This window comes from Orussus abietinus, unplaced genomic scaffold (assembly GCF_000612105.2).
Source record: "Orussus abietinus isolate OABI.00-Male unplaced genomic scaffold, Oabi_2.0 scaffold66, whole genome shotgun sequence".
Taxonomy (NCBI): Eukaryota; Metazoa; Arthropoda; class Insecta; order Hymenoptera; family Orussidae; genus Orussus; species Orussus abietinus.
The window spans coordinates 277,719-305,119 of record NW_019394234.1 but is presented as its reverse complement, the minus strand read 5'-3'; the positions used below and the strand labels follow the sequence as shown (position 1 = coordinate 305,119).

Sequence of the window (27,401 nt, the reverse complement as noted above, 5' to 3'; positions counted from 1 at the left end):
TTCCACAACTCAAGCTAACCGGAGTTTAATTCGTTTACAGCAGATTTAAACGAAGCTTAAGCCAGTTAAACTTCGGTTAACCATTTTGTGGAACTGGGCCTAAATATACTCAGTATTAGGCCTGATTCAAACCGGAAGGAGCAAATAATAATCATTGATATTGTTTGATTTTGCGGAACTGACAGAAGGAGGGCAGAAAATTCGCTTCATTCATTGGCTCCTGCTTATCTCTCGCAATCTGAATTAGGCTTAACATAAACATCCAAAATGTTTAGGCTCAGTTCTACAACTTGAGTTAACCGAAGTTTAACTGATTTTCACCCAGTTTAAACCTGCTGTAAACCAATTAAACTCTAGTTAACTCGAGTTGTGGAACCGGACCTTAATCCAAACGAAACCTCTTATAATAAAACGTTCCTTTTTTTATATTGTGATTTAAAGATTAAACCGGAATGCAGATGTTAGCATTGATACTCCGGTTTAATGTTTCATACAATAAAAGCATATTTTAACATCAATATATAAAATATATGGTACATACTGATATCGTTTTAGAACTTTATAGATGTGTATAAAAATTGACTATGAAATTATGTGATCAGCATATAAAGTATCTGTAGCCTAATACTGTTTAGTAATTAAAAGAACGATTAACACAATGAACAAGTGTGTGTTACACACGATATCGACAATAAGGCAACATTGTCGCTTGAAAAGCACAATTGTTAGGCAAACTCCTGCAGAATATTGCCTAAATCTGGTTAGGTATGGTGGTGAATCAACTGTAACAACAATATAATTTTAGAAATATTAATCCACTTTAATTGTTCACTTTATGAAATTGTTTTAGAACCAACGATTATGAGAACTTTTTGTGCACGTTACTTCTACCAAAATCCATTAGATCAGCTGCCATTGCTATTCGAGCCTTTAATGTTGAAGTGGCACTAGTAGAAGATCAAGTACGCGATAATAAAATAGGTATGATGAGGTTGAAGTTTTGGGAAGAAACACTTTCTGGCATTTATAATGATGTTCCACCTAGAAGTCCCATCGCATTAGAATTACATAGGGTATGCGAAATCATAATCTATTTCCATTTATTGAAAAGTGTTACAACGAGATAGTAATTCCGTCTTCACAGATACTGAGCAAACACAAACTTTCCAAGCTTTACTTTAAACGACTTATCACTGCTCGTTGGGAAAAGTTACAAAACTCAATTTTCCTTGACCTAGAATCTCTTGAAAGATATTCTGACAGTGCAGTGTCATCTATATATTACTTATTGTTAGAAGCACATGGTACAAAGGAAGTACAAGTTGATCACGCAGTTAGTCACTTGGGCAAAGCACATGGAATCGTAACTCTAATTCGTTCTATTCCACATAATGCTCATAAAAGAATTAGCGTAATACCACAGGATCTCTTAATAAAATACAATATTCCAACGGAAACAGTATTTCGAGGAAAATGTGATCAAAGTCTTAAAGATACAATCTTTGAGATCTCATCTCGTGCTAAACTACATTTAAATAAGGTACGTACATTAGCATCAAAATGAGTAACGATTTGAATTAAGAAACTTCTTATTTTAGGCTCGTTCCCTGCAAGGCAAAGTACAGAAAGAAACTAAGTTAATATTTCTACCTGCAATACCTGTGGATATTTATCTTGAAAACTTACGACAAGCAGACTTCAACGTGTTTCATCCAAAGTTACAACAAAGAAATCGTTTACTTCCTCTACAGCTGTACTGGAGAAAATTATTTCGCTCATATTAGTATATAAATAAAATACCAAACGTACTGGCATATAAGTGCAAAAGTAGGCGAATTACCGACTTCAATATGTCAACTCCGTACATAAATCCTAGGAATTATTTTAAAAAATGAAATAGTTTTTCTTTAATTATACATAGTAATTAAAAAAATATCAAGAAATATTAAAAATCTTGTATTACATACCTTGTATTGCATTATCGTTATAAAATGTCAGATGCCTTTTCAGAGCATTCTTAGTTTCAGGGGGCACAATTGGAGTTTCTATGCTCTGGGTTTTAATAATATTAACTTGAAGTCGATCACAGAACCATTGAATTAAAGGGTCCCACCTCTGTGTTTGCAGTTTATACAGATCATCGATTTCCTAAAATAAACTTATATTAGAATATAACAGATGAACATCCCAAGATTTTAATATATTAAGATAAAGCTTAACTTATTCTTACGCTCGAATGAAACAGAATTGTATCAGTTTCCAAATAATTCACAATATAATTGATGATATCCACTTTTTGATGATTATTAGGATTATCTAATACAGTGCTACATAATGCAGTCTGAAAAGAAAAGTATATAACATATGGTATTATAATACTATACATGCAGTATCATAAAATATTAAAATTGTAAATATTACCAATTAGGTTGATATTAACTTAAATCATTATTTACCAAATGCATATTACTTCGATTAATTGTTTCTTCTTGACTGTCCCATTCAGTGGCTACAGCTAGTGCCAATGGCTTACTATTAACATCAAAATTTTGTCCTTTCGGTGTTTTCAGTTTCCTTTGATCTAATGTCACCTCATATTTTCTACCATTTGAAAGAATATTAGTTCTACGATAAAATCTTCTTACAGTGGCTGGAAGTATGATAATGAAATATCACGCATGTGAAAAAGGTATGGATTGTTTAATAAAACATAATTCATTTATAAATAACTAAAAAAATTAAAATCTAAAACGAACCTAATGCATAGACATCACGATTATAATTAACTGGAAATCTTATTTTAAAATAAATACAAACTTACCCATATTTCGTGAAATAGTTAACAGTGGGACAAAAATGTGTTTCCGGCACAATTGACATAACATCATTCAAATTATTCTATTATACAAGAAATGTTATCTGAAATCTGCAATTTAAATTAGTCATAACTCATAAATGCGTATCATTATGTTAATCAACTACAAACAAGTTGAAACAAGTACCCGGCAAAAATATCTTTAATAAAAGATATGGACAAGAGAAGATATGAGTGGTGAAAATCAGTTAGTACTCAACATACATTTACACGCTCTGTTTTACATCGGTTTTATGACTACCAATTTTATAACTACTGATTCAAGTGCTGTGTAAACATCGGTTTACTCCGGTTTTACCGGCTTAAACTAGTGTTTACACGGCGTTTTGACATCACTTCATACACTTGACGAGCATGGTCAAAGATCTCGAGTTGACTTTTAGCATCGTGGATACAGGTTTTTAAGCAGAACTTGTCCGGTTCCACAACTCAAGCTAACCGGAGTTTAATTCGTTTACAGCAGATTTAAACGAAGCTTAAGCCAGTTAAACTTCGGTTAACCATTTTGTGGAACTGGGCCTAAATATACTCAGTATTAGGCCTGATTCAAACCGGAAGGAGCAAATAATAATCATTGATATTGTTTGATTTTGCGGAACTGACAGAAGGAGGGCAGAAAATTCGCTTCATTCATTGGCTCCTGCTTATCTCTCGCAATCTGAATTAGGCTTAACATAAACATCCAAAATGTTTAGGCTCAGTTCTACAACTTGAGTTAACCGAAGTTTAACTGATTTTCACCCAGTTTAAACCTGCTGTAAACCAATTAAACTCTAGTTAACTCGAGTTGTGGAACCGGACCTTAATCCAAACGAAACCTCTTATAATAAAACGTTCCTTTTTTTATATTGTGATTTAAAGATTAAACCGGAATGCAGATGTTAGCATTGATACTCCGGTTTAATGTTTCATACAATAAAAGCATATTTTAACATCAATATATAAAATATATGGTACATACTGATATCGTTTTAGAACTTTATAGATGTGTATAAAAATTGACTATGAAATTATGTGATCAGCATATAAAGTATCTGTAGCCTAATACTGTTTAGTAATTAAAAGAACGATTAACACAATGAACAAGTGTGTGTTACACACGATATCGACAATAAGGCAACATTGTCGCTTGAAAAGCACAATTGTTAGGCAAACTCCTGCAGAATATTGCCTAAATCTGGTTAGGTATGGTGGTGAATCAACTGTAACAACAATATAATTTTAGAAATATTAATCCACTTTAATTGTTCACTTTATGAAATTGTTTTAGAACCAACGATTATGAGAACTTTTTGTGCACGTTACTTCTACCAAAATCCATTAGATCAGCTGCCATTGCTATTCGAGCCTTTAATGTTGAAGTGGCACTAGTAGAAGATCAAGTACGCGATAATAAAATAGGTATGATGAGGTTGAAGTTTTGGGAAGAAACACTTTCTGGCATTTATAATGATGTTCCACCTAGAAGTCCCATCGCATTAGAATTACATAGGGTATGCGAAATCATAATCTATTTCCATTTATTGAAAAGTGTTACAACGAGATAGTAATTCCGTCTTCACAGATACTGAGCAAACACAAACTTTCCAAGCTTTACTTTAAACGACTTATCACTGCTCGTTGGGAAAAGTTACAAAACTCAATTTTCCTTGACCTAGAATCTCTTGAAAGATATTCTGACAGTGCAGTGTCATCTATATATTACTTATTGTTAGAAGCACATGGTACAAAGGAAGTACAAGTTGATCACGCAGTTAGTCACTTGGGCAAAGCACATGGAATCGTAACTCTAATTCGTTCTATTCCACATAATGCTCATAAAAGAATTAGCGTAATACCACAGGATCTCTTAATAAAATACAATATTCCAACGGAAACAGTATTTCGAGGAAAATGTGATCAAAGTCTTAAAGATACAATCTTTGAGATCTCATCTCGTGCTAAACTACATTTAAATAAGGTACGTACATTAGCATCAAAATGAGTAACGATTTGAATTAAGAAACTTCTTATTTTAGGCTCGTTCCCTGCAAGGCAAAGTACAGAAAGAAACTAAGTTAATATTTCTACCTGCAATACCTGTGGATATTTATCTTGAAAACTTACGACAAGCAGACTTCAACGTGTTTCATCCAAAGTTACAACAAAGAAATCGTTTACTTCCTCTACAGCTGTACTGGAGAAAATTATTTCGCTCATATTAGTATATAAATAAAATACCAAACGTACTGGCATATAAGTGCAAAAGTAGGCCCTTTTACATATTTTAGAAAAAATGTTTTTAGTATGGAGATTAGAATAATAAAAATTATGAATTTTGTGTTATAATTCTATATAATTCTTATTACCGCTTAGGTAAAAATACATTTCCTGGCTGCCCAGATTATCGCGTCAAATTATATCTTTTAATTATGTGACAAAGTGGGATGAGAAATTAAATATATTAATACTTTAAGTTATATATATATGCTTATTAAGATTACGATATTCACGGTTGTTTTTAATTTCAGCGAACAATTTTTACCCCGTGGAAGACAATGAACTCGACTTAATTAAAACTAAATAGTCTTGTCACGAAGGATTACAACAGTCCGAAGTGTAGGAGTAACGAGTTCAATGAATATAGCATACTTATGACATGTGCGTGCGCATCCATGATCTTACAAGGTCCTAACCTCGCGGACGCGAGATATAAACACCGTCATCACTGAAATTCAGCATCTTCGTTATAGAAAATCCATACTTTCAGAGAAACACCTAAGCTTCCCGCTGGTCAATTTTATCAGAAGTTCGAAAACGGAAAGACAGAAGGAGAAAATGCGATCTTTCTGGAGAAGTTGTAGCTATTTCCGCTCTTAGCTGACCCATTAAGCGCCTCTGGTGTCGCCCATTTTTACCGCCATTATGGAGGTTTGTCTTTATGACTCGACGATTTGCCGGCTGTGTGCCGAAGACAACGGTAATGGAGAATTACTGTACAACGCTGAGGAGGAAGAGCCGGATTTAAGCACCATGGTGAACCGCTACTTGCCGCTGAAGGTATTCAAGTCTTTCAACTATCGGCAAAAATCAGACCCCAACTTGACTTCCTATTGTTCGCGATATGGAGGCTCTACTGATTTTCGTTGCACGGATCCTGGAGGCACACTACTACATGAATCAAGATATTTCATATTTAGTCCCATCTCAAAAATTACTTTACGAATTGAAAGTATCGCCGAACGTGTAAGGTTGATGATGCGTTTTCCGCACATTGGAACCATTCGATAAGATGAATCATCTGTTAACATGTTCTTTCGAAAATTTATTACGTTTCATTATTGTAAACGTTTTTTGCTTATCTAGTATGATATCTTGCCATTTACGGTTAATTTATGGTTGGAAATTAGATTGTAAAGTTGGTGAGAAAATTCCTTACGGAAGGATCACTGCCTGTTACTTTAGGTAACCTTTATGTAATATGTAGGGATGGTTTTCGAACCACTGAAAACTTATTAGTAATGATTTTGTTTTAACCAAAAATTAATGTAACGTTACCAAATTACTGCTTTTGTAATAGTAAATTAAATATTTGTTAAAAGCTTACGGCAATTTTAATTGTCTGTATACATATATATGTTCTCTAGAACGTTAAAATTATTTTTTTTTCTAGGTTCGAGATGATGGAAAGTTACCCAGGACAATTTGTCCAGGATGTAATATCCAGCTGGAGGCGACGATTCAGTTTTTTGAATTATTGGTGGATGGTCAAAAGAAAATTCGGGAAATGTGGAAGCAGCAAGTTGAAATACAGCGTAAGGTGGAGCGTGAACGTATACGTGCTGAAAGAGAGAATACTGAATTGGCTACTGAAACACCTGAGCTGGATAACTTTGATAAGAGTTCCGATAATGAACAACTTGAACAGCAAATCATCATTAATAGTACGATCTTAGAAGTTATTATCATTTAATAAGAATCTAATTACAAAATTAGACTTTTATATCAATTCTATTATAGTTATGCCAGATGGATCCATGTACACTGCTGAACATGATATGAGTTTACAAATGGAAGGATTGAGCAAGCCAAGAAGAAAAAGAGGAAGACCTCCAAAAACTCACGTAGACACTGAGTTAAAGGTATATATATTTTCTTTAACCATGTCTTCAACCATTGTTATTGTTCATTGATTTATACACGGTACTTTTGATTTAATATTTCATTCTTTTTCATCCCGTAAAAGAAAAATCAATTTTGGGATACTCTATGTCATATGTTAAAAATGTATATAGTAGAGATATATTTAATAACTCAAATAACCGATGTTTCTTATTTATTATATTGTAATGCCTTTAATTTCTATTAAATATTCATATGTTTCAAGTGACTGTCAATTACTCAAGCAAATAATTTAATGTTGGAAATTATATTATTAAGTATTTATTATCATTCATTCCTTCCTAAATTAAAGAATGTATTCATGCTAGGAACTTAATAAGGATGGAGCAGAAGGTGGAAGTCAGGAGGAAGAAGATAAACAAGAAGAAGAATTAGATGAAGTAGATGGTGATGGACGACGCCGTCGAAAAAGAAAAGTTCCTAAAAGGTGCTACAAGTGCTATTCTAAAATTACAATTGATAAGTGACTAGTAGTTTCAGAATATTGCATTTTAATTATTATTACTTATACATATATTTTGCATAGATTTATGGAAGCTGTACAAGGGAAAGAATTAGAGAGGATATTTAAGGAAGAAGGTGTTATTGATGAAGAGGATGGTGATGAACCAGACGATGACTATGCAGATCCAGAAGAACATTTAAATGTTCCTACACCGGATGGAAATGAAGGTAAATTTCTTACTTTTGTCAATAAAATTCAGATTGTATTAATATTTCTGATTTTCTAATGTATAGAAGTCATTGGCCACCTAGAGACGGAAGAAGGAAAAGATTTAGGTCAACTTGTAATTGTGAATAAAGGAAGAGGAAGAGGTAGACCTAAACTTCGGCGACGTAAGCACAAGTTTACCTGTAACTTGTGTGGTAGAGGCTTCCTACAACGTAACAGATATACAATGCATAAGTAAGATTATGATGATAATGACAGATGTAATTCAGTACCCTGTTATAAATATTGTATCATTATTTTAGAAGCTTTCATAAGCATGTGAAGTATGAGTGCATCGAATGCAAGAAGCAGTTTACCAATAATGACAACTTCAGCTTACATCAAAAAACGACTGGTCATAGTGGAGAAAATATTATCGAAAATAATGAAGATACTGGATCAAATCTTCAAGATAATTCGTTGCTTAAGAGTTCATTTGTCACTGAAGATGAAAATAATGTAAATATTATGACACCCATTGAAATCGAAAATCAAAACTTAGCAACAAGTGTAATATTCAAGACTGAAAATGATGACACGGAGAAAGCAGATAAGACAATCGAGTGTGAGCAATGCCATAAAGAATTCCCATCTAAACAAATGTACGAAGTACACATGAAAGTCGTTCATCAAGGAGTAACGCCATTTACGTGCAATATTTGTAATAAAACATTTGCTTATCATACAAGCTTAAAAGGTCATATGTTAACACACGAGGTAAATATATTAAATTCTAATAATTCCAAGAAAAATAAGCATTTAAACAGATTTTCATATCTAAATCTTCATTTTAGCAAAACAGCAAATCCGATAAAGGATTTCCTTGTGATATATGTGGTAAAGTATTGAACCACCCAAGTTCAGTTGTATATCACAAAGAAGCAGAGCATAATAATGGCCGACGATTTGTGTGTAATAAATGTGCTAAGAGTTTCAAACATAAGCAGCTTTTGCAACGTCATCAACTTGTTCATTCGGAAGATCGGCCTTACGTATGCAAGTCCTGCAGTGCCAGTTTCAAAACAAAAGCTAATCTTATCAATCATCAGTCTACTCACACTGGCGAGAAGAAATACTTTTGCGAAATTTGCGGTCATCAATTTGCCCATAAAACCAGTCTTACATTGCACTATAGGTATTGAAAATAATAATAGAATATTTAGGCACTTTATAAATTATTGCTATTTATATTTTTTATTTATATGATGGTTATACTTACAGGTGGCACACTGGTCATAAGCCTTATACTTGTGATGTCTGTCATAAGAGTTTCTCTCAAAATGGAAATCTTCAAGAACACATGCGAATTCATACTGGTGAGAAGCCTTATTGCTGTGATTACTGTGGTCGCAAGTTTACTACGTCATCTCAGTTTAAACTTCACGTAAAACGACATACGGGTGAACGACCATGGAAGTGCGAATTTTGTGCGAAATGTTTCCTTCATAAGGACACATGGAAATGTCATGTGCGTAGGCACAAGGGGGAAAGACCTTTCCAATGTGCACACTGCAATCGTGGTTTTACGGAACAGTGGGCCCTAAAGAAGCACCTTCGATTACATACTGGTAATTCTCAAAATAATTCATTATACGCGCTTTTTGGTAGATGTGTCATCTTGACTATCTGATACTTCGTTTTAATGTCTATGATAATTAATTTCAGGTGAAAAACCATATTCCTGTGATATATGTGGAAAAGCTTTTGCAGATTGTTCCAACTTAACAAAACATAAGAAGGTAGAAAGTCACTTTATATATTTACGGTATTAATCTTATAATGGAATAAAGTTATAAATTAAAAAAAATATATTTTTGCAGATACATAGAGAAAACAAAACATTGGGAGTTACTGAGTTATCAGAAGGTCCCACAATTAGTGAAGTTTGGCAAATTTTGCCGGACACGCGGGAAGAAGATGAGAACTCGCTGAGCGAACAAATGACTCAAGTAATTGCAACAGACGAAAGTTCCAGAGATGGAATGCCACAGATTATTTATGTATCGTATCAAGATCCAGATGACCCGAATCAATCTAGAACTTTACATCTTGGTAATGCTTCTTATATTTTAAACGTCATTTAACATGATAAATTGATGAGATAGAAGGAAAATAATAATGAAGTGATAATTTAATTTAGTTGATACAGGTATGATAGAGGACAAAGATATTGCAGTTACTGAAAATCAGTCTTTACCTTCGCTAGATGTTGAAGATGATCAAATCATTTCTCAACAAGAAGTAAGCAACGACATCAACGACACCGAAGGAAGAATGGATATAGATCTTTCCGAGTCAGACCTGCATCTTCAGGTACGCCCTATTTGTTACAAATGTTAATTACGCTTCTTCAAAGATTCTTTATTTCTCTGCATATATTCAACCTTTGTTTTGACTAATCTGAGAATATGCTTTAAGTGGTTGTAATTTAATAAATTAATTTTCGAAACATAATACTAAAACAGCTACTGAAATTGTTCCAATAAGCTTAATCCACCAGTAATTACATTGTATTATATTTTGGTAAACATATGTATACTTTCAGATTACTGACGAGGATGGTAATCCTATTCCATTGTCAATACAAGAAGCTCGACAACTGCTGTCAGAAGGACAATTCGTTAGTCAGCTGAATGACGGCCAGACAATTAGAGTTCATTCAGCTGTTGTACCTGAAGAACTAGCAGAACAATTAAATGTTCATGTACAACATGCAGTCGATGTTGACGGACTCAATGATGATGCCACGGAGGAAACTACATGTGCAACTACGGTTCAGAGTGATGCAGAAGCTATTGTAAAAGCCCTTGAGGTAAGTAATTTATTCAATAATAAGATTAAATTCTTCATTTACTTTTTAAATTCAATTTATAATTGTTCCGTATTAATTTAACTTGAACATATCAGAACCTTTTTTATAAGACTGTATATATGTTCTGCGACGGCCGCCCTACGTCCGCAGCTTCGGACCGCAGACCGGTAATTCGCCGTAAAATCTGGCCCCTTTTTTCCGAATTTTGGATTGGATAGCGGACTCGCTCCCCTGATTCTCTAAGGGCACCAGTCGGGTTTTACCATCCGACGCGGTGTTTCTCTCCATTTCCTTGTCCAACTGGCTAGCTCCTTGTTAGAGAGGCTTCTGGCCACTATGGTTGCTGAAAAGGGCAAAGGAACGTACTAACAAATAACCCTCCGTTAGATCAACTAGAAATTAATTTTAATAAGTAAAAGAAATAAATAACCAACCCGAAATGATAAAAGCGAGATCCTGGCTCGCTCGCGGTTCTCTCTCACTCGGAAGCCCTTCAATCCTCCACGAGGCGGCGCGAGTATGATATCGCGAGGGTCCCTAACGGCCAAGACGGTCCCCGAAATACGCGACTCACCTACCCCGGCTCTCCTTTTGGTCGCGCAGCCTACCTCGGGCGTCTGATCCCAGTCGTCTCTGCGTGCAGGCGACCTCGGGGTGGACTCCGCCACCGTCCCCACAGGCCTCCGGCGCACACACGCACAGCACCTCACTAACAAGGGAACATTCCCAAGTGTCCGCCTCCGATCTTATTGAGTCCCATATATGTTGAAGAACACAAAAATCTAAGAGACACGTGTTTTTTTATATTTGCAATGGTCCACAATTAAGGGGTAAGGGAACAACCCCCCAAAGTTTAGCGAAAAATCGGTTTTTTAAATATTTTTCGTAGGAGCAGTGGAGGGATTTCGACGAAACTTTGCATAAACGTATTCTGTATAAGGACGGTGACAACACAATATTGTTCAGCAATGTTGCACCCCCTCAAGGGGGTGAACTACCCTTCAGGTGACATTTTTTTGTAATATCCATTACACAAGCACTCCTACTTAAGTTCCACTTACGCGATGTGATTGCTCGCAAAAAATTAAGAAATACGTGTTTTTTGCTTTTTACCAATAAACATTTACACATCGGTTGTAAACAATGAATGTATTAGGGTATATCCCGACTACCTTTATTGGGTTATATCGTGACCAATTCATCGTACATAATTCGTGTCAACGTGGTAATTCTTCAAAATGTCATTGATTTTCATAACCACTACTGTAATAGTAATAGTATAATCAATACTGTAATAATCCACTGCTCCTACGAAAAATATTTAAAAAACCGATTTTTCGCTAAACTTTGGAGGGTTGTTTCACCCCTTAATTGTGGACCATTGCAGATATAAAAAAACACGTGTCCCTTAGATTTTTGTGTTCTTCAACATATATGGAACTCAATAAGATCGGAGGCGGACACTTGGGAATGTTCCCTTGTAAGTGCGGAACCGACCCGAAACTGGTCGCAAGACCGAAATAGGTCTTCCTGCACAAATTTATTTTTCAAAACCGTCAAATACCACCGAAACTGTAAAGCTCAGATTAAATGTGGAGTTAATAAGATGCCTCTGAAACCTAAAGAGACATTAAAAAATACAACAGTATTGAGAGCGTTCTATTTAAAATATCAAGTTAATAACCACTTCCGATTGGACCAATTTTGCTATAGAGATAAAGATATTTTTAGTGTGTTGCCAATGTCAAAGAATTCAGAAGTCCCTCAGAAGCCCAGATCCTATGTTAGCCAGCGCTATCACACATACGGGAGAAAGAGCATATAGAAAGGCGAGTATTGTGGGTATGATAAGAAAAAATGCAATTCGCTATATATCGCCATAAGATTAAGAGAGATGAAGAGATGATTACAGCGCCGCCATCCGCTGGCTAACATACTATTTATCGAGCATCGAACGTCCGTATTCTTCTGGGCTTCTATGGAGACTTCTGAATTCTTTGCTAACGTCTTATAAAAATATTCGAAATTCCAAAATGATATTAATTCATTGAACTTAAAGGTCTAATGAAACACTTAGCATTCTAGACGCATGCATTTTAAACAACTAGTAATAAGAAAAAAAAACTACAATTTGTTAAGGATGAAAATACGGATGCTACTGCAGTGGCGGTAGTAAACCAAATGGGAGTGGAAGAACAAGCGGATATAATGGATAATGAGCAAACTATTGAATTTACAACACAGGATGGACAGAAAGTAAGACTGGTTACCTCTTATAACGTTGATCCATTGCAACTTGCATCAGAGTACCTGACTATCGTTTAAATTTACACTTCAAAATTGGAAACAAATATTATCATTACTATATTAATAATTTTTAAGTAGAACATACGCAAAATTATAGTAAATCATTGCTGTTTACATTGCTACATTCTGTGGGCCAGTATTTGATGTGATATATCCAATCCATGCTATCGTTGTCTGAAAAATGGCAGTAATGGTAGTCTAGAATACAGAATAAGCTATTTGTTGGTTATGATCATCTAATTATGGAAACGACAGGTGTTACATTAAATACATTGAGTTTTTAAAGGCCTTTTTTAGAGTTCTGAGTAGTACACGTGCGCGAAATAATTGACTATACTTTTATACATAGCTCATTGTGTAAAACTTATTAAATAGCTTTTCTGTGATCAATTCCTTGTTTGCTACTCTTTTGAGAATCAACTGTCACATAATCTGTAATTACAGTATTTAATTTCTTTAATGCATATGAAAAATATTATCTGGAATCTCATTTATGCTGATTCTCCAAAGAAATTGAAACTCCATGAGAATTAAAAAGTAATTGTAAATAGGTGAATTGATTTCATTTCTGCGTGAATAATTGTAAAGTAAATTTAATGAAATATAGGAAAGTTCCTGTGACAAATGAAATTATCTCATGTACATGTTTTCACATAGAAGTGCATTACATCTTTTTATGCTATATATGTAATATTAAGTACTAATCATTTATAATTGATCTTAAAAACATACCATGTAAGAGTAATGATAATTTAATGAAAAATATACTGTACTTATAAGTTTGTAAATAAAAAATGCTGTTTCTATTATTGTATCGTTTTAGAATTTTTTTTAAATTGTAAACAATTTTACATAATAAAATGCCTAATATGTTAAAATGTTGAAGTTCAAATGAAGGAATATTTGTATACTTATAGAAGCGACAAATTTCTCATGTATTTAAAATTCAACAAATGAATTGTGATACCTTAACAAGAAAATGAAAAGGATTATTTTGGATTCTGAAACATTTTCAACGGAATGACATACATGCAACTTTATTTTAATCTTTCAAAGCCCATCTAGCAAAAAAGGTTAACATGAAATACTATCCTTTAATTGCAGTTCTATAGTCCAATTGTATCAAATAAATTTTTTGTTTGAATGGACTAACATGTACTCCTGATTTAGTGTCGATTCCTACTTAGGAATTACAAATGTATAATATCGTTTCTTATTTGAACTGTTTTTCATATTAAAATTCAGATATAAGAACCATTCGCAGATTTTCACATTTCAGTACAAAGTATCAGAAAGCATTCTAACAATTGTATAAAAATGTGCAAAGCTAACAGTCATCATAAACAAAATAAATTTGTAATGATTGTATAATTACTAGCGCAATTGCGATCCATCAGTACTAAAAGTAAATACCTCACAATTTACGTATTTCACTCCCTTGGAGACTTCTGAAATTGTCTTTTTAATTATTTCAAGGTTCACTTGTTTTTCAGTTATGTATTCATAAATTCTATTTTTTTTTTCCATAAAAAGTAAAGATATAGAAGAAGGTGATTTATATTACATCAGGAACATTAAGATAAAAGAAAAATATTGCATATCCATTAGTATAGAACATTAAAAAAAACATATGTGCTGTTTAGTACAGAAATGTGTTCAAATAATTCTGCTGCGTGCAACAAGAAAGTTACCGAACAAAGAGCATTTCAAGACAAAGCGGTCTGAAGTACAGCTTCACTACCGCCTAACGTTTAATATGAACATATACAAGATTTTGCTTTGAGTCCAGCATAGCAGAATTCTATCCCAAGAATAAATTGATCATTTTGCATATCTTGTTCACTTAGCCCGATGTGGTAAGCATAACATTTTGAGTATAATCGTATTCGATCGTAGGAATTACCGACTGTACGAACTTAAGGAATATTATTAAATACATATGAACTCCAAGCTCACCACCACCCTCCATTACTGTTTCTATAATCTTTTTCATTACTTCTGCGTGCCTGTAAGATGATTTTTTTAATTAAAGAATACAAACTGAAATCTAGAAAGTGCAAAACTTTAAACATTTTCACCTGCATGGGTGTACAGAAGCCATGGGTGGTCCAGGTAAATGTGGATGTGTTTCCATTGTAACTGTCTTTTTTGCATGATCTTGACTTACGTCTTCATACATTTCCTCTACAGAAAGTGGTTTTCGATTCTATATCAACACAGAATAACATATAAATATGTTGATATTATAAAATCTCTTGTAACATTGTTTTTTGGAAATTATATTACCATAAAATTAACTTATATATCGATAAAACATAACCGATTTCATTCATGACCAACCTCATCGTATCCAAAGAGCCACAATCTTGGAGTTTGATAATATTTATCATAAGTAATATGTAAATCATAGGTACGTGTACGTATAATCTCTCCTTCTAAACAAGATTCCTGTTTCTCCTTCGTGGACTTTTTTAAGTTTTCTGCTGTGTACTAGTGGAATACATATAATATTTAAAGTATATATTTAAATTGCTATAATATATTTAGAAACAAGTATTGACGCAGAGTGTATTAGTATAAAAATTACATACTTTATCTACTTCATCTAACATTCCGCTAACTTCAAAGGCCTCCATATCAGCAGCTTCTTCATCTTCGTCGTCCTCGTCTGCATCTCCTGTTCCTCCAGAAGGAAAAGGTTGTATATCTTCTAATGTCATTTCTGTAAATTTCTCCTCGATTCCACTTAAGCTCACATCATAATGATGAGTATCCACCCAGCCATCATCTGAATCATCCGTTTCTATAACTCTCTCTTGTTCTTCGCAGTACTCAATCTAGATATAAATTAACATTAGTAATTTTATTTGATGGAAAATAAATTCTTTCATGGAGAAACATGTAAAGCACCTGTTTACATCGACGTGTGCACGGAACATTACGAGTCAACAAATACTGTTTGTTTTTTGGCAAATAAGACTTTATCCTATCTTGATCACCAGTAGCCCACTGCCAAGTCGGACAATGATGCACAAGGTGATCCCCCGCAGCTACAAACTCTTCTGGTGTTAATACACCTGTCTCCCTGAATTTACTTTTCTGTGAAAAAATTGTAGACACTAATAAGCACATACAAGTTTGCTTTTATTCATCTCTTAATAAATGATAATTCACTCCAAAATTGTAGTTCCAATTATGAATTAAAAAAAAATTGATAATGAATAACCCCCGATTCACTCATACCTTCAAAACTGGGGTCAAATATTCGGCGACACCAAGAGCAGTGCCTTTAACTGAATTTATAACACTCTGCATTCTGGCAACAGCACTGTGTTATTACCGAACCTAGAGTAGATCTTTGCAACAAAAGTTACGGCCTAATCTATCAAAAACCACCACTCATATTGTTCAGTTAAATTTTGACAACTGTCTAACTCAACTTCACCTGTTCAGCTGTGTTCAGCACCCTATCGATTTCCACTAGACGTAGTTAACACCACGATGAAGAGAAAGCGGTATTCCTAGTGTTTTTAAATTTCCGAGAATTTAAATTCGAGTAATATAACAGAGAATGTTACAGTAACTAACAATCCCTAGAGAATTAAAAACAATTAAGAGAACTCGAAGAATCTGTATTTAAATTATTTTCTAAAAAGAATTCATTATTCTATTAAGCAGGACGTCTATTACGTAAAGCAAATTAAGTGAAAATGTGAAAAATGAGTAGCTCACGGTATTACGGAACGCTTTTAGTGATGAAAATGCGAGACCATTCATGTGAATTGGCTCGACACAAATTTTTACCAATTTGAACATTAAAAGAAAATTCTCTTTGCTGACATGATGGGATACGGAATCTGCAAATTGTCGGTAATTCAATTGATTGTCGATGAGACTAGGATCGACGAGCATAGTAATGCTACCTGGGGGTCTATTACGTAAAACAAATTGAGCGAAAATGTGAAAAATGAGTAGCCCACAAGTAGTAGCAATGCCTTCTCCATGCCCATAAGCTCTATGGCTCTATGCATTGCCATGCACTTAGCCGTATGCACATACTATAGTAATATCTCCTCAATTTCTGTAAGCTGTATGATCCACTCCCTGTATTTCACAGTTTCGCACGTGGCTTGTAAAATATGAGGAATTGATCCCAGAGTTACTTAGCACGAGATGTAATGATACTTGAATGTTTTCTTTACGCGTGTCATCTTAATATACAGTTTTATTACATATTATGTCTGGTTCATTTTTGCTGAAGTGGCATATTCGTAAAGAATATATAACCTCGTTATTGCTTCCATTGAAATTTACCCAGCAATGTCGTTTTAATCATTGTCAACCACGGTTAATTTTTAAAATGAACGAAGTCTTTTTACGTTATGAAAAAGGGAATGACACCTTCGACGTGTCTTTCCGGTATGTAAACCCAGATTTAAACGTGGATCGGCAATTTAATTTTACCAGAAAGTCGACTGAAACGATATCAAATTTCTTGAAGAGAATTAACGCAAATGTAGGAAAAATAATCTCAAACAAACAGGCAAGAAAGCTGAAAAAGAAAGCAAAGGCCGCAAGTGCAGGTATTGAAGTAGTATCGCTGCCAGTGGAAGAACAAGAGGTTAAAGCACTATTTCTTCAAAATGATGAACCGATCAATGAAGAACTTTCATGCGAGACAATTCTACAAAACACTGAAAATCTGACATTGGTTGTTGGGAATATGATATATTCTATAAAGTTAAATGCACCATGGATTAGTGATTTAGCTTTACCTTCAAGTATGCTTGCTGGATTTCCAGTTTATCCATCAAAACTTGAATGCATGCACATGAATAAAGAGAAGTCAATATTTATTTGGTCAAAATCAAATGTTATACACCAAGAAAAACATTCAGGAAAAATAGTTAAAGAGTGGCAAGATGTAGGCAAAGGATTTGTTTATTTACCAACTACATCTGATATTGGTTATAAACTGAAGCTTAGCTGTCTACCAATTAATGAAAAATATTCCGGACCTGTTATTGAAGCAGAATCACCCTCGGTGGTTGAAGCTGGACCAGGACATTGTCCATTTGAAACACGCCATGCTTTTACTGCTACTAAACTATCAGGAAAAAGGTTTATAATTGCTTTATTATTTAATGGCTCTTTATTTTTATTTAATCCATTAATCCTTTGCACTCGTGTGTTTTGACTTCAGCAATCGATATCTCAATAATTGGGAGTAAAAAAAGGGGTTAATACAATTGGTTAAAATATCATGAAATTGTAAAATTAATGTAAAGTAATAAAATTGTTTTTCAGTTTCAGAATAGTGTCATATAATATATTAGCTGATACTTATGCAGATTCTGACTACTCTAGGGAGTCTTTATTTCCTTATTGTCCACCTTATGCCTTGGCAATTGATTACCGAAAACAACTTATTCTTAAAGAATTATTAGGTAATTTCGATTAAAATTTCAAACATTCATACTTTTCGTTAACTACATTTTTTCATACATGATTTCAATAAATGAATAAATTTTAGGCTATAATTCAGATATTATATGCCTTCAAGAAGTGGATGCTAAAGTGTATTCTATGGACTTGCTTCCATTTCTTTCTACGTATAAATATGATGGTGTGTATAATAAAAAGGGATGTCAAGTATCTGAAGGACTTGCAACATTATTTAATGCAGAGAGGTTTGAAAATTTATACTTTGAATTTACCCTCATCAGTGAAAATGTTCATGTAGATGTCTTTAATGATGTCTGGTCAAAGATAAAAAATGACAAATTCAAAGAGCGCTTCCTGGAGAGAAATACTACTGTACAGGTAATCCTAAACATACGAAACACAATAATTCAGAAATATAGAACTATTAAAAAATATCCTATACATTGGAGTACTACATATCGGTTATAAAATATTCATTTTGAAATGCACAATAATGTTTGTTATATCATAGGTAACCGTGCTACAATCAAAGGAAAATCCTTCTGAAATTATTGTTATTGGTAATACCCATCTCTATTTCCACCCTGATGCAGATCATATACGACTGTTACAAGCATTTTATGCATTAATATATACTCGTAGCGTAGCTGAATCCATAAAGAAGAAGGTAATATTTTAATAATCACTAAAAACGTTAAAGGATCATATCTACTGATTGTTAACTATAGAAAACAAAGTATTTAATTTAGTGATAGGTGTGATGTCCTGTTATTCAAATGCACATTTGTAACATTAATATTGCTCCCAAAAATGCATTACAAGCTAGAATTTATTATTATCTCTCAACAGTACCCAAGTAAGAATGTTAGCATCATTCTGTGTGGCGATTTCAACAGTTCACCACAAGATGGTATATACCACCTAATGACGCAAAATCATATTCCCGAAAATCATAAAGATTGGTGTGCAAGTAAGTTAACGAATTGTATAACTTCATGAAAATCGCAACATGAGAAGATTTGACGAAGATAACATTTCTGATGTGATATAATTCCAGATCCAGAAGAAGCAGTTCAAAGCGTTTCCCTTTCGCACGATCTTGAACTGGCCAGTGCATGTGGTACGCCCCAGTACACAAATTATACAGTAGAGTTTGCTGATTGTTTAGATTACATATTTTACCAAACAAACTCTTTAAAAGTGGCTCAGATTGTTCCAATGCCAAGTATCGAAGAGCTTCAACTACATTCTGCACTACCATCAGTAGTGTTTCCTAGTGATCATATTTCAATTTGTGCTGATTTAAAGTGGATTATATAGTTGTAAATTATATAGGTATCACATTTTTATATATAAATAGTACAGCGCTTTGTAATTAAATGCAAATATTAATGGAAGCATTCTATTATGTACCATAGCTACATAAATATTAAAATACTTATATGATGTACTAGACTTTTGTATCTAATTTATTTACTCTGATGTGTACACGTAAAATCATTCTGTGTGAATATTATACATTTGTATGTAAATCAGTGTTTCTAAATGAAGTGATACTGCTGAAAAAGTCGCAAATTTACTTATTTTCTTTTCCTACTACAAATTCGGTTCATTTATTTAATATGTAATAGAGCATCGACAAAAAGACTTTAAACACAAATTGTAAGTTGCAGACATTTAAAAGAAGAGCTGATTTGTTAAAAGTTATAGAGAGCAGTAAGCAATATTTTACCTTTAACTGCATCAAGGGTTCAAATCTTAGTTGTCAAACTAGTCCGTTTAAAATTTATAAAATTTTAAGCAGGCTAGTCAAATGGAAGCGGAACTCATACAACCGTGTTAGAAACTTCCAGTTAATGCAGATGTTTGGTACTAGTTTCTAGGTACATGGAACAAACTCTAAACGGATGTAACAAATTGATGAATGCACCAAAATTAATTTGTATAGAACCACGGATGTTGCCAGAAGTTTAATGAATATGAAAGAGTCTAATGATAAAAGATATTAAGCAGAAATTGGGCAAGCAACTAAATGCATTAACTTCAATGGGGTATCCCTTATATATATTTATTTTAATTATATAACAGGACATACATTTTTTTGCTATAACAATTCGTGATTAAAGTTCATAACTTCTGACAAAGAGTAGAATGTAACAAATATAGGTTGTGAAAAGGAGTACAACTGAATTTATAGGTACAGTTTCTAATATACAAATTCACACAGCTTACGCATACCACTACTGATACAAATAATACTTCAATCATTAGTTATATTTACTACAAAAGAAAATATTTTACATTAGCTACACCACTCAGTTCAATATGATACAATGCCAAAGTGGGATAACTAGTGTATTTTCAATGCTTTCATACAGACAAATGTATTGGAATGAATTCATTTACACGTTATGTGTTTAGTCCTTGACACAACCTGTCTTCCGTACGTACATGTAGTTGTTCACTGATTTTTAGAAATATACATGTGTACAATCTTAATCTGTTCGATATAGTACAAAGCACAACATCAAACTCATCATACTCAACAGTCTGAACATAAATCAAAAGAATGCATTTCTCACTTGGTCAATTTTCTGAGACTGAGTCATAGAAATGCAATCTCCAATTGACAGACTTGTTTTGATTGCTTTTTCCGGATTTTATATTGGATAGCAATAGTTTTTTGGTGATGTTTCAATTACATCACATTACAATTGCATTAATTGATGATGGTTTACACATACTCACAGCACAGAAGGAACAATGGCACACTGTATTTTTCGTTGTAACCTGTACAATTGTAATGAGTATTCCTTTCATAAATTAGTTGCCTTACTTATTAAAATTAATCTTCCCGACATCTACATCTTGGAATAACATGCGCATATGATTATCTATGATTTGAAAAAGTTCCGACACTTGAGGTATCCTTCCAATTTCTAATTTCGACCATACAGGAACATCTGGAACCATACATTTTAGTTATATTTTAAGTAACTTCTTAATATCTGTTACTTTGAGATGTTATAAATAATTACTTAAACAACTTTACCCTTATCACATAACTTTAAAGGTTGAATATCATATAAAAACCTTATGGTATGATACTAAATCTTTTTAATTAGTACATATTGCTCAAGCACGCAGGGTGCATTTCTCGCAGCACTCGATGCTACGAGTTTCTTGCTCGAAAATATACTCGGCTTAAAACTCTACCGAGTTTTTTGATGTACCTTAATGTTTATGTAATAAATTATACATTCCTTTACCATTTAATAAAATTTCAAATGCTCCCGACGAAACAAGTTGCCCTTCAATTGCGTTGCTGAGATAAAACAGCATCAAGCACGCAAACAATCGATTATTGGTGCACCATTGCCACCAGTACGGCTGGGGCAATCCCACCCATTGAAATATGTTAACTCCTTTCAGCATGAGGGCCATAATTAAAGCTTTAGACACTCCCTAAAATCATGTTTTGCTTAGATTTGAATGCATGGATAAATTAAAACCCTCTGAATGAACACTCACCAAAAGCTTTGCAATAAACATATTGTAACCTGGGGGATTGTAGTTTTCTCCATATATATGAAGTTCAGGGTATTTTTGTTGAAGAATATTGACAAAATCTTCAAATACTTTTCTGTACCCACAGGAACGACTGCAAAAGTTGATAATTCACATATAGATAAGTTTCTAAAAGTAATGGTAGTTAAATCGTGTTGTACACAAAGCAATAAAAAAATGAAGCCGATGACCATGCATTGCACGTTATGCATTGTTTTCATATCACTGTCATACATATTAGCTTTAACGTATACACCAAGTTTTTTAAATTGGCAGTAGATCTTATTTTCATAGCATTTAGTCATATTAAAATATTCTTACCAATAATAGAACTTTAAAGTAGGTCCTGTCTTTGTACCGAGTTTGGTTAAGGGAATGTCAACGTCATTTGCGTGTGCTATAGTACTGAGAGCACACAAAAAAAAGACAGAACACAGAGGTAACTTCGGTAAACGCATTGTCAGCTCATAAAAGGTCCAGGAAGCGTAATTAAATTAACTTTTTTACAGGATCAAAAACACCTTTACGAATATTCACGACCCATCACAACCAGCTGATTGTGGTGCAGTATTGCTAGATGCTCCATCAGGATTGCCAATCATTTTTTGTACCTATTTACAAGCGATGAATCAGATCACGGTCGTATATATATACAAGTCTGGAAACTCCGTCAAATTTTTGGTGGTAGGGGCGGGACAATTTCGTAGAAAATTTTAGTATGACTTTTGGCCGCCAGAGTTGTTGCGATCGACCTAGATGATGTAAATAGGAGGAATCGCTGAAATATCGGGTTGATGCATAAGTACTTTTTTATCCCATTTATTGAGATAGGTAATGGTGTAGGATAAGTAATGGCGTTTTTTATCCCATTTATTAGGGATTTGTACTATTCGGGATTTGTAAACCATCGTATGCGTTTCCATCGCATTACTGGATTGGTGTTACGATCTTAAACTATATATATCAGAGATATCTAGACCTCGCATTGGACCTCCCACTCCCAGATTTTCAGTAAGCAGAATGGCTTTAACTATTGAGTGAGAGTCGGGACACGTGGTACATTCGTTTACATAATATAAAATGTGGTCTAAAATCTGATTGGGTCCGAGTGCCGTCGGCCCACGCGATCCATGTGGATTCGAGTTTACCCCTTCCACTGCTATGTGACGTCTAGATATTTATGGTCTAAGGTTACAATTCGATAGAAAGCGGCATTGCCAACTGTTAAATATAACATTGAAATACAGATTATAATCCAGAAATTCCTTCCCGGCTTTCACGGTGTTCCAGGTTATGAACGAAAATATCTTGGTCCTTTTTACAACTAACGTGCACATCTTTGTTTAATATAATGAAACCACCTTGTCGCACATCTTGCAGTTGGCAACGATCGAACATATCCCATCCTCATCGTCTTCATCACCTTAAATCTGGTATTTATTGAGTCTAATCCTAAAATTAAATTCGGCTTACTTGAATCCGATCCTGAGTGTCTTGATCGACATTTAAATTCGGATTTACCGAGTCTGGACCCGATAAATCCCGGTTTTCGAGTGCGATGGAGACAATGAGAGCTGTGGTTGGAACAGGTTGGAAGCTAAACTACAGAAAACTTCTGCTTGTAGATATTTTTGCGAAATTAATACAGTAATGACAGAAGTAAATGACAACATATCGTGGCAAATGTGAATACGTTGTTTTTATTTTGAATGCGTGGTGAAGAAATATGAACATGAATATGAAAATACCAGAGGAGAACATTCACGAAGTATTTGATAAACTGGTTGAAGGCGAGGTTAGAGAAAAAATTGATAAATTTGGTACCGTAGCAAGTACTTTCTACATTTTTCCAAAATCTATAAACTTTCATTGTTGATTAGAATTAATCAAGTAGAACATATACTTATTATTTTAGTATGGCTAGTACAGGCAATATGAATTAACACATTACTGGAAAAGCAATAGGAGCAACCTTAAATAGTATTAAAACAATAAGTTACAGAAATGTTACGTTATGCTGTGGTTGGAGACTAAATTTGAATATGCTTTGAAATTAAATGGTGTTTGTGACAAATCATAAACTTCATAGCATGTTAAGGACCTATGTAAGATTTAATGTGACCTTTGTTACAAGCATTTCTATAGATATCATCAAATATTAATCATGTCTTCTTTATTGTTATTCTGTATATCATTTACTTATGCTTATTAAATATTTATACCTTTACAGGAAATTGTAAAGAAACAATTAAATGATATACTTTTGCGTCATTCTCGTATTGATTCAAAATTACAAATATTAAGTAAACTTCTTCCCAATGCTGTTGAAATACACAATAGGACAGATAAATTTCAAAACATGGTGACTCATACTAGGGAGTTGGCTGAAAATGTGACAGAAAGAGTGCAACAACTTAATTTGGCAAGGGTAATTTATTAAGAATTCATTTAAGAAAGATTAACCAGTTAATTGCGTTCGACGTGTATGCACGTCGGCAACCCATAACGTTACAGTAAATTCTGCAGTTAATAGGTTGAAGATCACTTTTGTGACCTAATGGTATAATGCATATTTATTTGTACTTTATAGAACAGAGTCTGTGAATATCAAAATCGCGTGCACAACATTCCTGATCTTCAATCTTGTAGTCAAGCTGTCATCATGGCATTACGTAATGAAGATTATGAACAAGCAGCTGCTCATGTGCATCGCTACTTGTTAATGGATAAAAAATTATTGGAACAAAATTCTGAAGACAATGCAGGTGATACTACCAGTGTGACAAGTTCTCTTGCTACCCTACAGCGAGCTATTTTGGAGTTGAAGACAATCGTTACTAAAAAATTTGATGAAGCCGTTAAATTAGAAAATTTAACTGCTATTGAAAGATTCTTCAAAATATTTCCTTTATTAGGGATGCATATTGATGGTTTGAACAAATTTTGTCAGTATTTATGCACAAAAGTTAGTAAAGTGTTTATTTGTCTAGGATTGCTAAAATTATAATTCATAAACTATATGAGAACTATTTTATTTTAGCTTCAAGAAACTGCACAAAAGAATTTAAAGATTGCTTTAGATGTGAAAAATACGGATCCCAGGGCATCGATCATATATGCCGACACAATGACTTTACTATTTGAAGGAATTGCACGAATTATTGAAGTCCATCAACCAATTATAGAAACTTATTATGGCCCTGGAAGATTACTAATGACTGTTACTATGTTACAGAAAGAATGTGATAGGTAAGTTATTCAGCAGAATGAAATGTACCAATAAAAATGTTGACATTTTTTGCTATTTCTAGGCAAATCAAGAAAATCGTTACGGAGTTTATGAAACATAGGAATATGTCAAAAAGGATGCAATCAATCAATGATTACTTACGAAGGCAAACTCCTGATAAAATTGATCCAAAAGATCTTGATTTACTTCTTGGAGAATTAACAGTAATGCATTCACGAGCTGAACTGTACATACGTTTTATTAGGAGAAGAGTAATCGTAAGTTTATGTATATCATATTTTAATGTATCTGTGTGTTCAAAATCAGCAATAGCCATAAATATATTGTTGCAGAATGACCTTGATATAAGTACAACTAGTAACATCCAACGGAAAGATTTATTAAATGAATTTGAAATGATAATTAATAATTCTGAGTTGGCACACAGTATGCAGGAATTATTGGGGGCTTACCTTGCACTTGAAAGATACTTTTTGGAAGAAAGCGTCAATAAAGCTATTGGAATGGATGTCCTGGATCAAGATCAGCAAACATCCAGTATGGTAGATGATGTCTTTTTTATAGTTCAGAAATGCATAAGGTATTTGTTTATTTTCAAAAAACTACTGAAACGTATTATTCATTTAATTAATTTAATAACAATTTAATGGATGTGAAATAACTCCTAATTATTTTATAGACGAGCTATATCCACTTGGAGTATAGATGGAGTTTGTGCGGTAGTTAACATGACATGCGGGATTTTAGAAGGAGAATTTGCAAGTAGATTGAAGGGCCGTCTTCGCCAAGGATACCCAGCTGGATATTTGGACCTGGCACAGGCTTACAATGCCCTACAGACTACAATTCAACAGGGTCGTTTGCAAACATCAGACACAGAATTGGCACGGCTCATGTTTCTGGTAATTGCAATAAATTAATGAAAGTTTGTGTAGATTGTGTCATACACTTATGTATAAATCATGTACGATATTATAGGCATATTTAAACAATACAGATGTAAGTATAGAATACGTTGAAACGTTGAGCAAGAGTCTGAGTGTTGAAATAGATTCCACCTTTCCCGATATGCCAGACAAAGATAGAGGGAAAATAGACAGTTGTTTAGCTGGTCTTAAGGGAGTTATATCAGCATTACATGCTGTAATAGATTTTGGTCTAGAGCAGTTACGTGTGAGTGCTATTAAACCAAGAATAACCCCATGGATAGATGCATTTCTATCTGCAGATCATCATATAAATGAGGTAATTATTAATAGCAATTAGGCTTTCCGTAAGCATTAATAGAAATATTGAATGATCCCAATTAATGCAATGATACCAACATCTAATATTATGATTTTCAGGATGAGTTGTTACGATATGAAACGGATGAACCTTTTGTACAAACTTTACTTACAAACTTGGAAGGTTTATTACAGACGTTTAAAGGTGGTTTAACGAGTTCCAATTATGATGCTCTTATTGGAATTCTCACTACCGAGGTGACGGCTCGTTTAGAGAAAGTTGTTTTCAAGTCAAGTTTCAATAGAGTATGAATATTGCTATAAAAGTGACATAAATTTAAATTAATGTAATTGAAAAATATAATCAATTCTTCTTTTAACAGGCTGGTGGGCTTATCTTAGACAAGGAAATTCGATCTTTAGCCAGCTATTTAGCAACAGCTACGTCCTGGTCAATTCGTGACAAATTTTCCAGGCTGATGCAAATAGCAACTGTATTAAGCATTGAGAGAGTCGAAGAACTGACAGATTATTGTGGGGCAGATGCAATAGCATGGAAACTAACACCTTCAGAAGTACGACGTATAGCTACTTTAAGAACGGATCTCAGACCTGAAGATATTAAGCGACTCAAATTGTAATTTATGGGGAGTTTTAAATTAAATGAAAATTATTTATAAATTTTAAGTGTGAATAGAACTTATTTTACTTTTATTTAATCCTATAATATTAAATTGTTACAAAAATTATACAACAACCTAATTAAATACTTTCATCTGTAGTTTATGTCAATACATATGATTCCCGTTGGATTGGTGTATTTTATGAATAATGATTTAAAAGATGGTTCATCTGATTTTTCTAATAAACTTTTAAGGAAAATTGAATTTTAATTTGAAATTGAGTGGTACTTTTGTAATGGACGTATTTGAACCATGGACGTAAGAATACGTGAACGGAGTCCAAAGTCCCATAGACCAGGGAGGAAGCCTGTGCTTCGGAAAGGGGTGGGGTAGGGCAGCCATATTGTTGTGCCAATTTTTCAC

General features: G+C 33.7%; 8 protein-coding genes across 10 annotated transcripts; 5 read left to right on the top strand and 3 right to left on the bottom strand.

Moving 5' to 3' along the window:
* Positions 1-198: 198 nt before the first annotated feature.
* On the top strand, positions 199-1,814 carry LOC105699440 (NADH dehydrogenase (ubiquinone) complex I, assembly factor 6-like). Its single transcript, XM_023434876.1, has 4 exons — positions 199-765; positions 851-1,073; positions 1,145-1,540; positions 1,599-1,814. Exons 1-4 carry the CDS (start codon positions 659-661, stop codon positions 1,782-1,784), a joined length of 912 nt encoding a protein of 303 aa, XP_023290644.1. The 5' UTR covers positions 199-658; the 3' UTR covers positions 1,785-1,814.
* LOC105699008 (ATP synthase mitochondrial F1 complex assembly factor 2-like) lies at positions 1,808-3,295 on the bottom strand (the record flags this gene model as incomplete). The annotated part of the gene is made up of 6 exons (XM_012423704.1): positions 3,003-3,295; positions 2,822-2,926; positions 2,457-2,601; positions 2,231-2,341; positions 1,968-2,148; positions 1,808-1,872 (listed from the first exon to the last, which is right to left on the bottom strand). Coding segments are annotated over exons 2-6 (561 nt in total), but the record flags the coding sequence as incomplete, so codon positions are not given.
* Positions 3,296-3,493: 198 nt separating this feature from the next.
* On the top strand, positions 3,494-5,203 carry LOC105699431 (NADH dehydrogenase (ubiquinone) complex I, assembly factor 6). Its single transcript, XM_012424417.2, has 4 exons — positions 3,494-4,060; positions 4,146-4,368; positions 4,440-4,835; positions 4,894-5,203. The coding sequence occupies exons 1-4, from the start codon at positions 3,954-3,956 to the stop codon at positions 5,077-5,079; spliced, it is 912 nt and encodes a 303-aa protein (XP_012279840.1). The 5' UTR covers positions 3,494-3,953; the 3' UTR covers positions 5,080-5,203.
* A 104-nt stretch (positions 5,204-5,307) lies between these two features.
* On the top strand, positions 5,308-13,676 carry LOC105699419 (zinc finger protein 709). Of its 2 annotated transcripts, none has more exons than XM_012424380.2 (14): positions 5,308-5,914; positions 6,528-6,798; positions 6,875-6,996; positions 7,345-7,463; positions 7,563-7,708; positions 7,775-7,943; positions 8,012-8,465; positions 8,543-8,883; positions 8,970-9,316; positions 9,414-9,487; positions 9,569-9,800; positions 9,889-10,061; positions 10,294-10,560; positions 12,700-13,676. In XM_012424380.2, the coding sequence occupies exons 1-14, from the start codon at positions 5,780-5,782 to the stop codon at positions 12,883-12,885; spliced, it is 3,036 nt and encodes a 1,011-aa protein (XP_012279803.1). In that variant the 5' UTR covers positions 5,308-5,779; the 3' UTR covers positions 12,886-13,676. The 2 variants fall into 2 exon arrangements, with proteins under 2 accessions (XP_012279803.1, XP_012279813.1); XM_012424390.2 differs by lacking the exon at positions 5,308-5,914 and adding an exon at positions 6,140-6,319.
* Positions 13,677-13,881: 205 nt separating this feature from the next.
* Positions 13,882-16,308, bottom strand: LOC105699426 (ubiquitin-like-conjugating enzyme ATG3). The gene is made up of 6 exons (XM_012424404.2): positions 16,111-16,308; positions 15,778-15,966; positions 15,459-15,704; positions 15,208-15,357; positions 14,946-15,073; positions 13,882-14,873 (listed from the first exon to the last, which is right to left on the bottom strand). Exons 1-6 carry the CDS (start codon positions 16,180-16,182, stop codon positions 14,711-14,713), a joined length of 948 nt encoding a protein of 315 aa, XP_012279827.1. The 5' UTR covers positions 16,183-16,308; the 3' UTR covers positions 13,882-14,710.
* A 638-nt stretch (positions 16,309-16,946) lies between these two features.
* On the top strand, positions 16,947-20,226 carry LOC105702102 (2',5'-phosphodiesterase 12). Its single transcript, XM_012429406.1, has 6 exons — positions 16,947-17,988; positions 18,175-18,314; positions 18,401-18,690; positions 18,824-18,979; positions 19,162-19,282; positions 19,370-20,226. The coding sequence occupies exons 1-6, from the start codon at positions 17,105-17,107 to the stop codon at positions 19,630-19,632; spliced, it is 1,854 nt and encodes a 617-aa protein (XP_012284829.1). The 5' UTR covers positions 16,947-17,104; the 3' UTR covers positions 19,633-20,226.
* Positions 20,227-20,354: 128 nt separating this feature from the next.
* On the bottom strand, positions 20,355-22,498 carry LOC105702109 (thioredoxin reductase-like selenoprotein T homolog CG3887). The gene is made up of 4 exons (XM_012429419.2): positions 22,201-22,498; positions 21,844-21,973; positions 21,582-21,777; positions 20,355-21,275 (listed from the first exon to the last, which is right to left on the bottom strand). Exons 1-4 carry the CDS (start codon positions 22,335-22,337, stop codon positions 21,145-21,147), a joined length of 594 nt encoding a protein of 197 aa, XP_012284842.1. The 5' UTR covers positions 22,338-22,498; the 3' UTR covers positions 20,355-21,144.
* An 880-nt stretch (positions 22,499-23,378) lies between these two features.
* Positions 23,379-27,042, top strand: LOC105702388 (conserved oligomeric Golgi complex subunit 4). Of its 2 annotated transcripts, none has more exons than XM_012429925.2 (10): positions 23,379-23,674; positions 24,110-24,307; positions 24,470-24,844; positions 24,920-25,128; positions 25,191-25,386; positions 25,462-25,709; positions 25,809-26,031; positions 26,108-26,374; positions 26,476-26,613; positions 26,739-27,042. In XM_012429925.2, the coding sequence occupies exons 1-10, from the start codon at positions 23,606-23,608 to the stop codon at positions 26,994-26,996; spliced, it is 2,181 nt and encodes a 726-aa protein (XP_012285348.1). In that variant the 5' UTR covers positions 23,379-23,605; the 3' UTR covers positions 26,997-27,042. The 2 variants fall into 2 exon arrangements, with proteins under 2 accessions (XP_012285348.1, XP_012285339.1); XM_012429916.2 differs by having other exon boundaries at positions 23,390-23,674; positions 26,476-26,661.
* The last annotated feature ends 359 nt before the right edge of the window (positions 27,043-27,401 follow it).

Bases quoted from the DNA above. Each gene is read 5' to 3' on its own strand.
- LOC105699440 (XM_023434876.1), top strand. From the start codon at position 659: ATGAACAAGTGTGTGTTACACACGATATCGACAATAAGGCAACATTGT. The intron at 766-850 runs GTATGGTGGTGA...AAATTGTTTTAG, and splicing joins TATTGCCTAAATCTGGTTAG to AACCAACGATTATGAGAACT. The intron at 1,074-1,144 runs GTATGCGAAATC...CCGTCTTCACAG, and splicing joins TCGCATTAGAATTACATAGG to ATACTGAGCAAACACAAACT.
- LOC105702109 (XM_012429419.2), bottom strand. From the start codon at position 22,337: ATGCGTTTACCGAAGTTACCTCTGTGTTCTGTCTTTTTTTTGTGTGCT. The intron at 21,974-22,200 runs GTAAGAATATTT...CAACTTTTGCAG, and splicing joins ACTTTAAAGTTCTATTATTG to TCGTTCCTGTGGGTACAGAA. The intron at 21,276-21,581 runs GTAAAGGAATGT...GTATGGTTCCAG, and splicing joins ATTTGAAATTTTATTAAATG to ATGTTCCTGTATGGTCGAAA.
- LOC105702388 (XM_012429916.2), top strand. From the start codon at position 23,606: ATGAACATGAATATGAAAATACCAGAGGAGAACATTCACGAAGTATTT. The intron at 25,387-25,461 runs GTAAGTTTATGT...ATATTGTTGCAG, and splicing joins TTATTAGGAGAAGAGTAATC to AATGACCTTGATATAAGTAC. The intron at 26,032-26,107 runs GTAATTGCAATA...ACGATATTATAG, and splicing joins TGGCACGGCTCATGTTTCTG to GCATATTTAAACAATACAGA.
- LOC105699419 (XM_012424380.2), top strand. From the start codon at position 5,780: ATGGAGGTTTGTCTTTATGACTCGACGATTTGCCGGCTGTGTGCCGAA. The intron at 8,466-8,542 runs GTAAATATATTA...TCTTCATTTTAG, and splicing joins GTCATATGTTAACACACGAG to CAAAACAGCAAATCCGATAA. The intron at 9,488-9,568 runs GTAGAAAGTCAC...ATATTTTTGCAG, and splicing joins ACTTAACAAAACATAAGAAG to ATACATAGAGAAAACAAAAC.
- LOC105702102 (XM_012429406.1), top strand. From the start codon at position 17,105: ATGTCTGGTTCATTTTTGCTGAAGTGGCATATTCGTAAAGAATATATA. The intron at 18,980-19,161 runs GTAATATTTTAA...ATCTCTCAACAG, and splicing joins CTGAATCCATAAAGAAGAAG to TACCCAAGTAAGAATGTTAG. The intron at 19,283-19,369 runs GTAAGTTAACGA...ATATAATTCCAG, and splicing joins TCATAAAGATTGGTGTGCAA to ATCCAGAAGAAGCAGTTCAA.
- LOC105699426 (XM_012424404.2), bottom strand. From the start codon at position 16,182: ATGCAGAGTGTTATAAATTCAGTTAAAGGCACTGCTCTTGGTGTCGCC. The intron at 15,967-16,110 runs GTATGAGTGAAT...ATTTTTTCACAG, and splicing joins ATTTGACCCCAGTTTTGAAG to AAAAGTAAATTCAGGGAGAC. The intron at 15,358-15,458 runs GTATGTAATTTT...GTATTCCACTAG, and splicing joins TGTTAGATGAAGTAGATAAA to TACACAGCAGAAAACTTAAA.
- LOC105699431 (XM_012424417.2), top strand. From the start codon at position 3,954: ATGAACAAGTGTGTGTTACACACGATATCGACAATAAGGCAACATTGT. The intron at 4,369-4,439 runs GTATGCGAAATC...CCGTCTTCACAG, and splicing joins TCGCATTAGAATTACATAGG to ATACTGAGCAAACACAAACT. The intron at 4,836-4,893 runs GTACGTACATTA...TTCTTATTTTAG, and splicing joins CTAAACTACATTTAAATAAG to GCTCGTTCCCTGCAAGGCAA.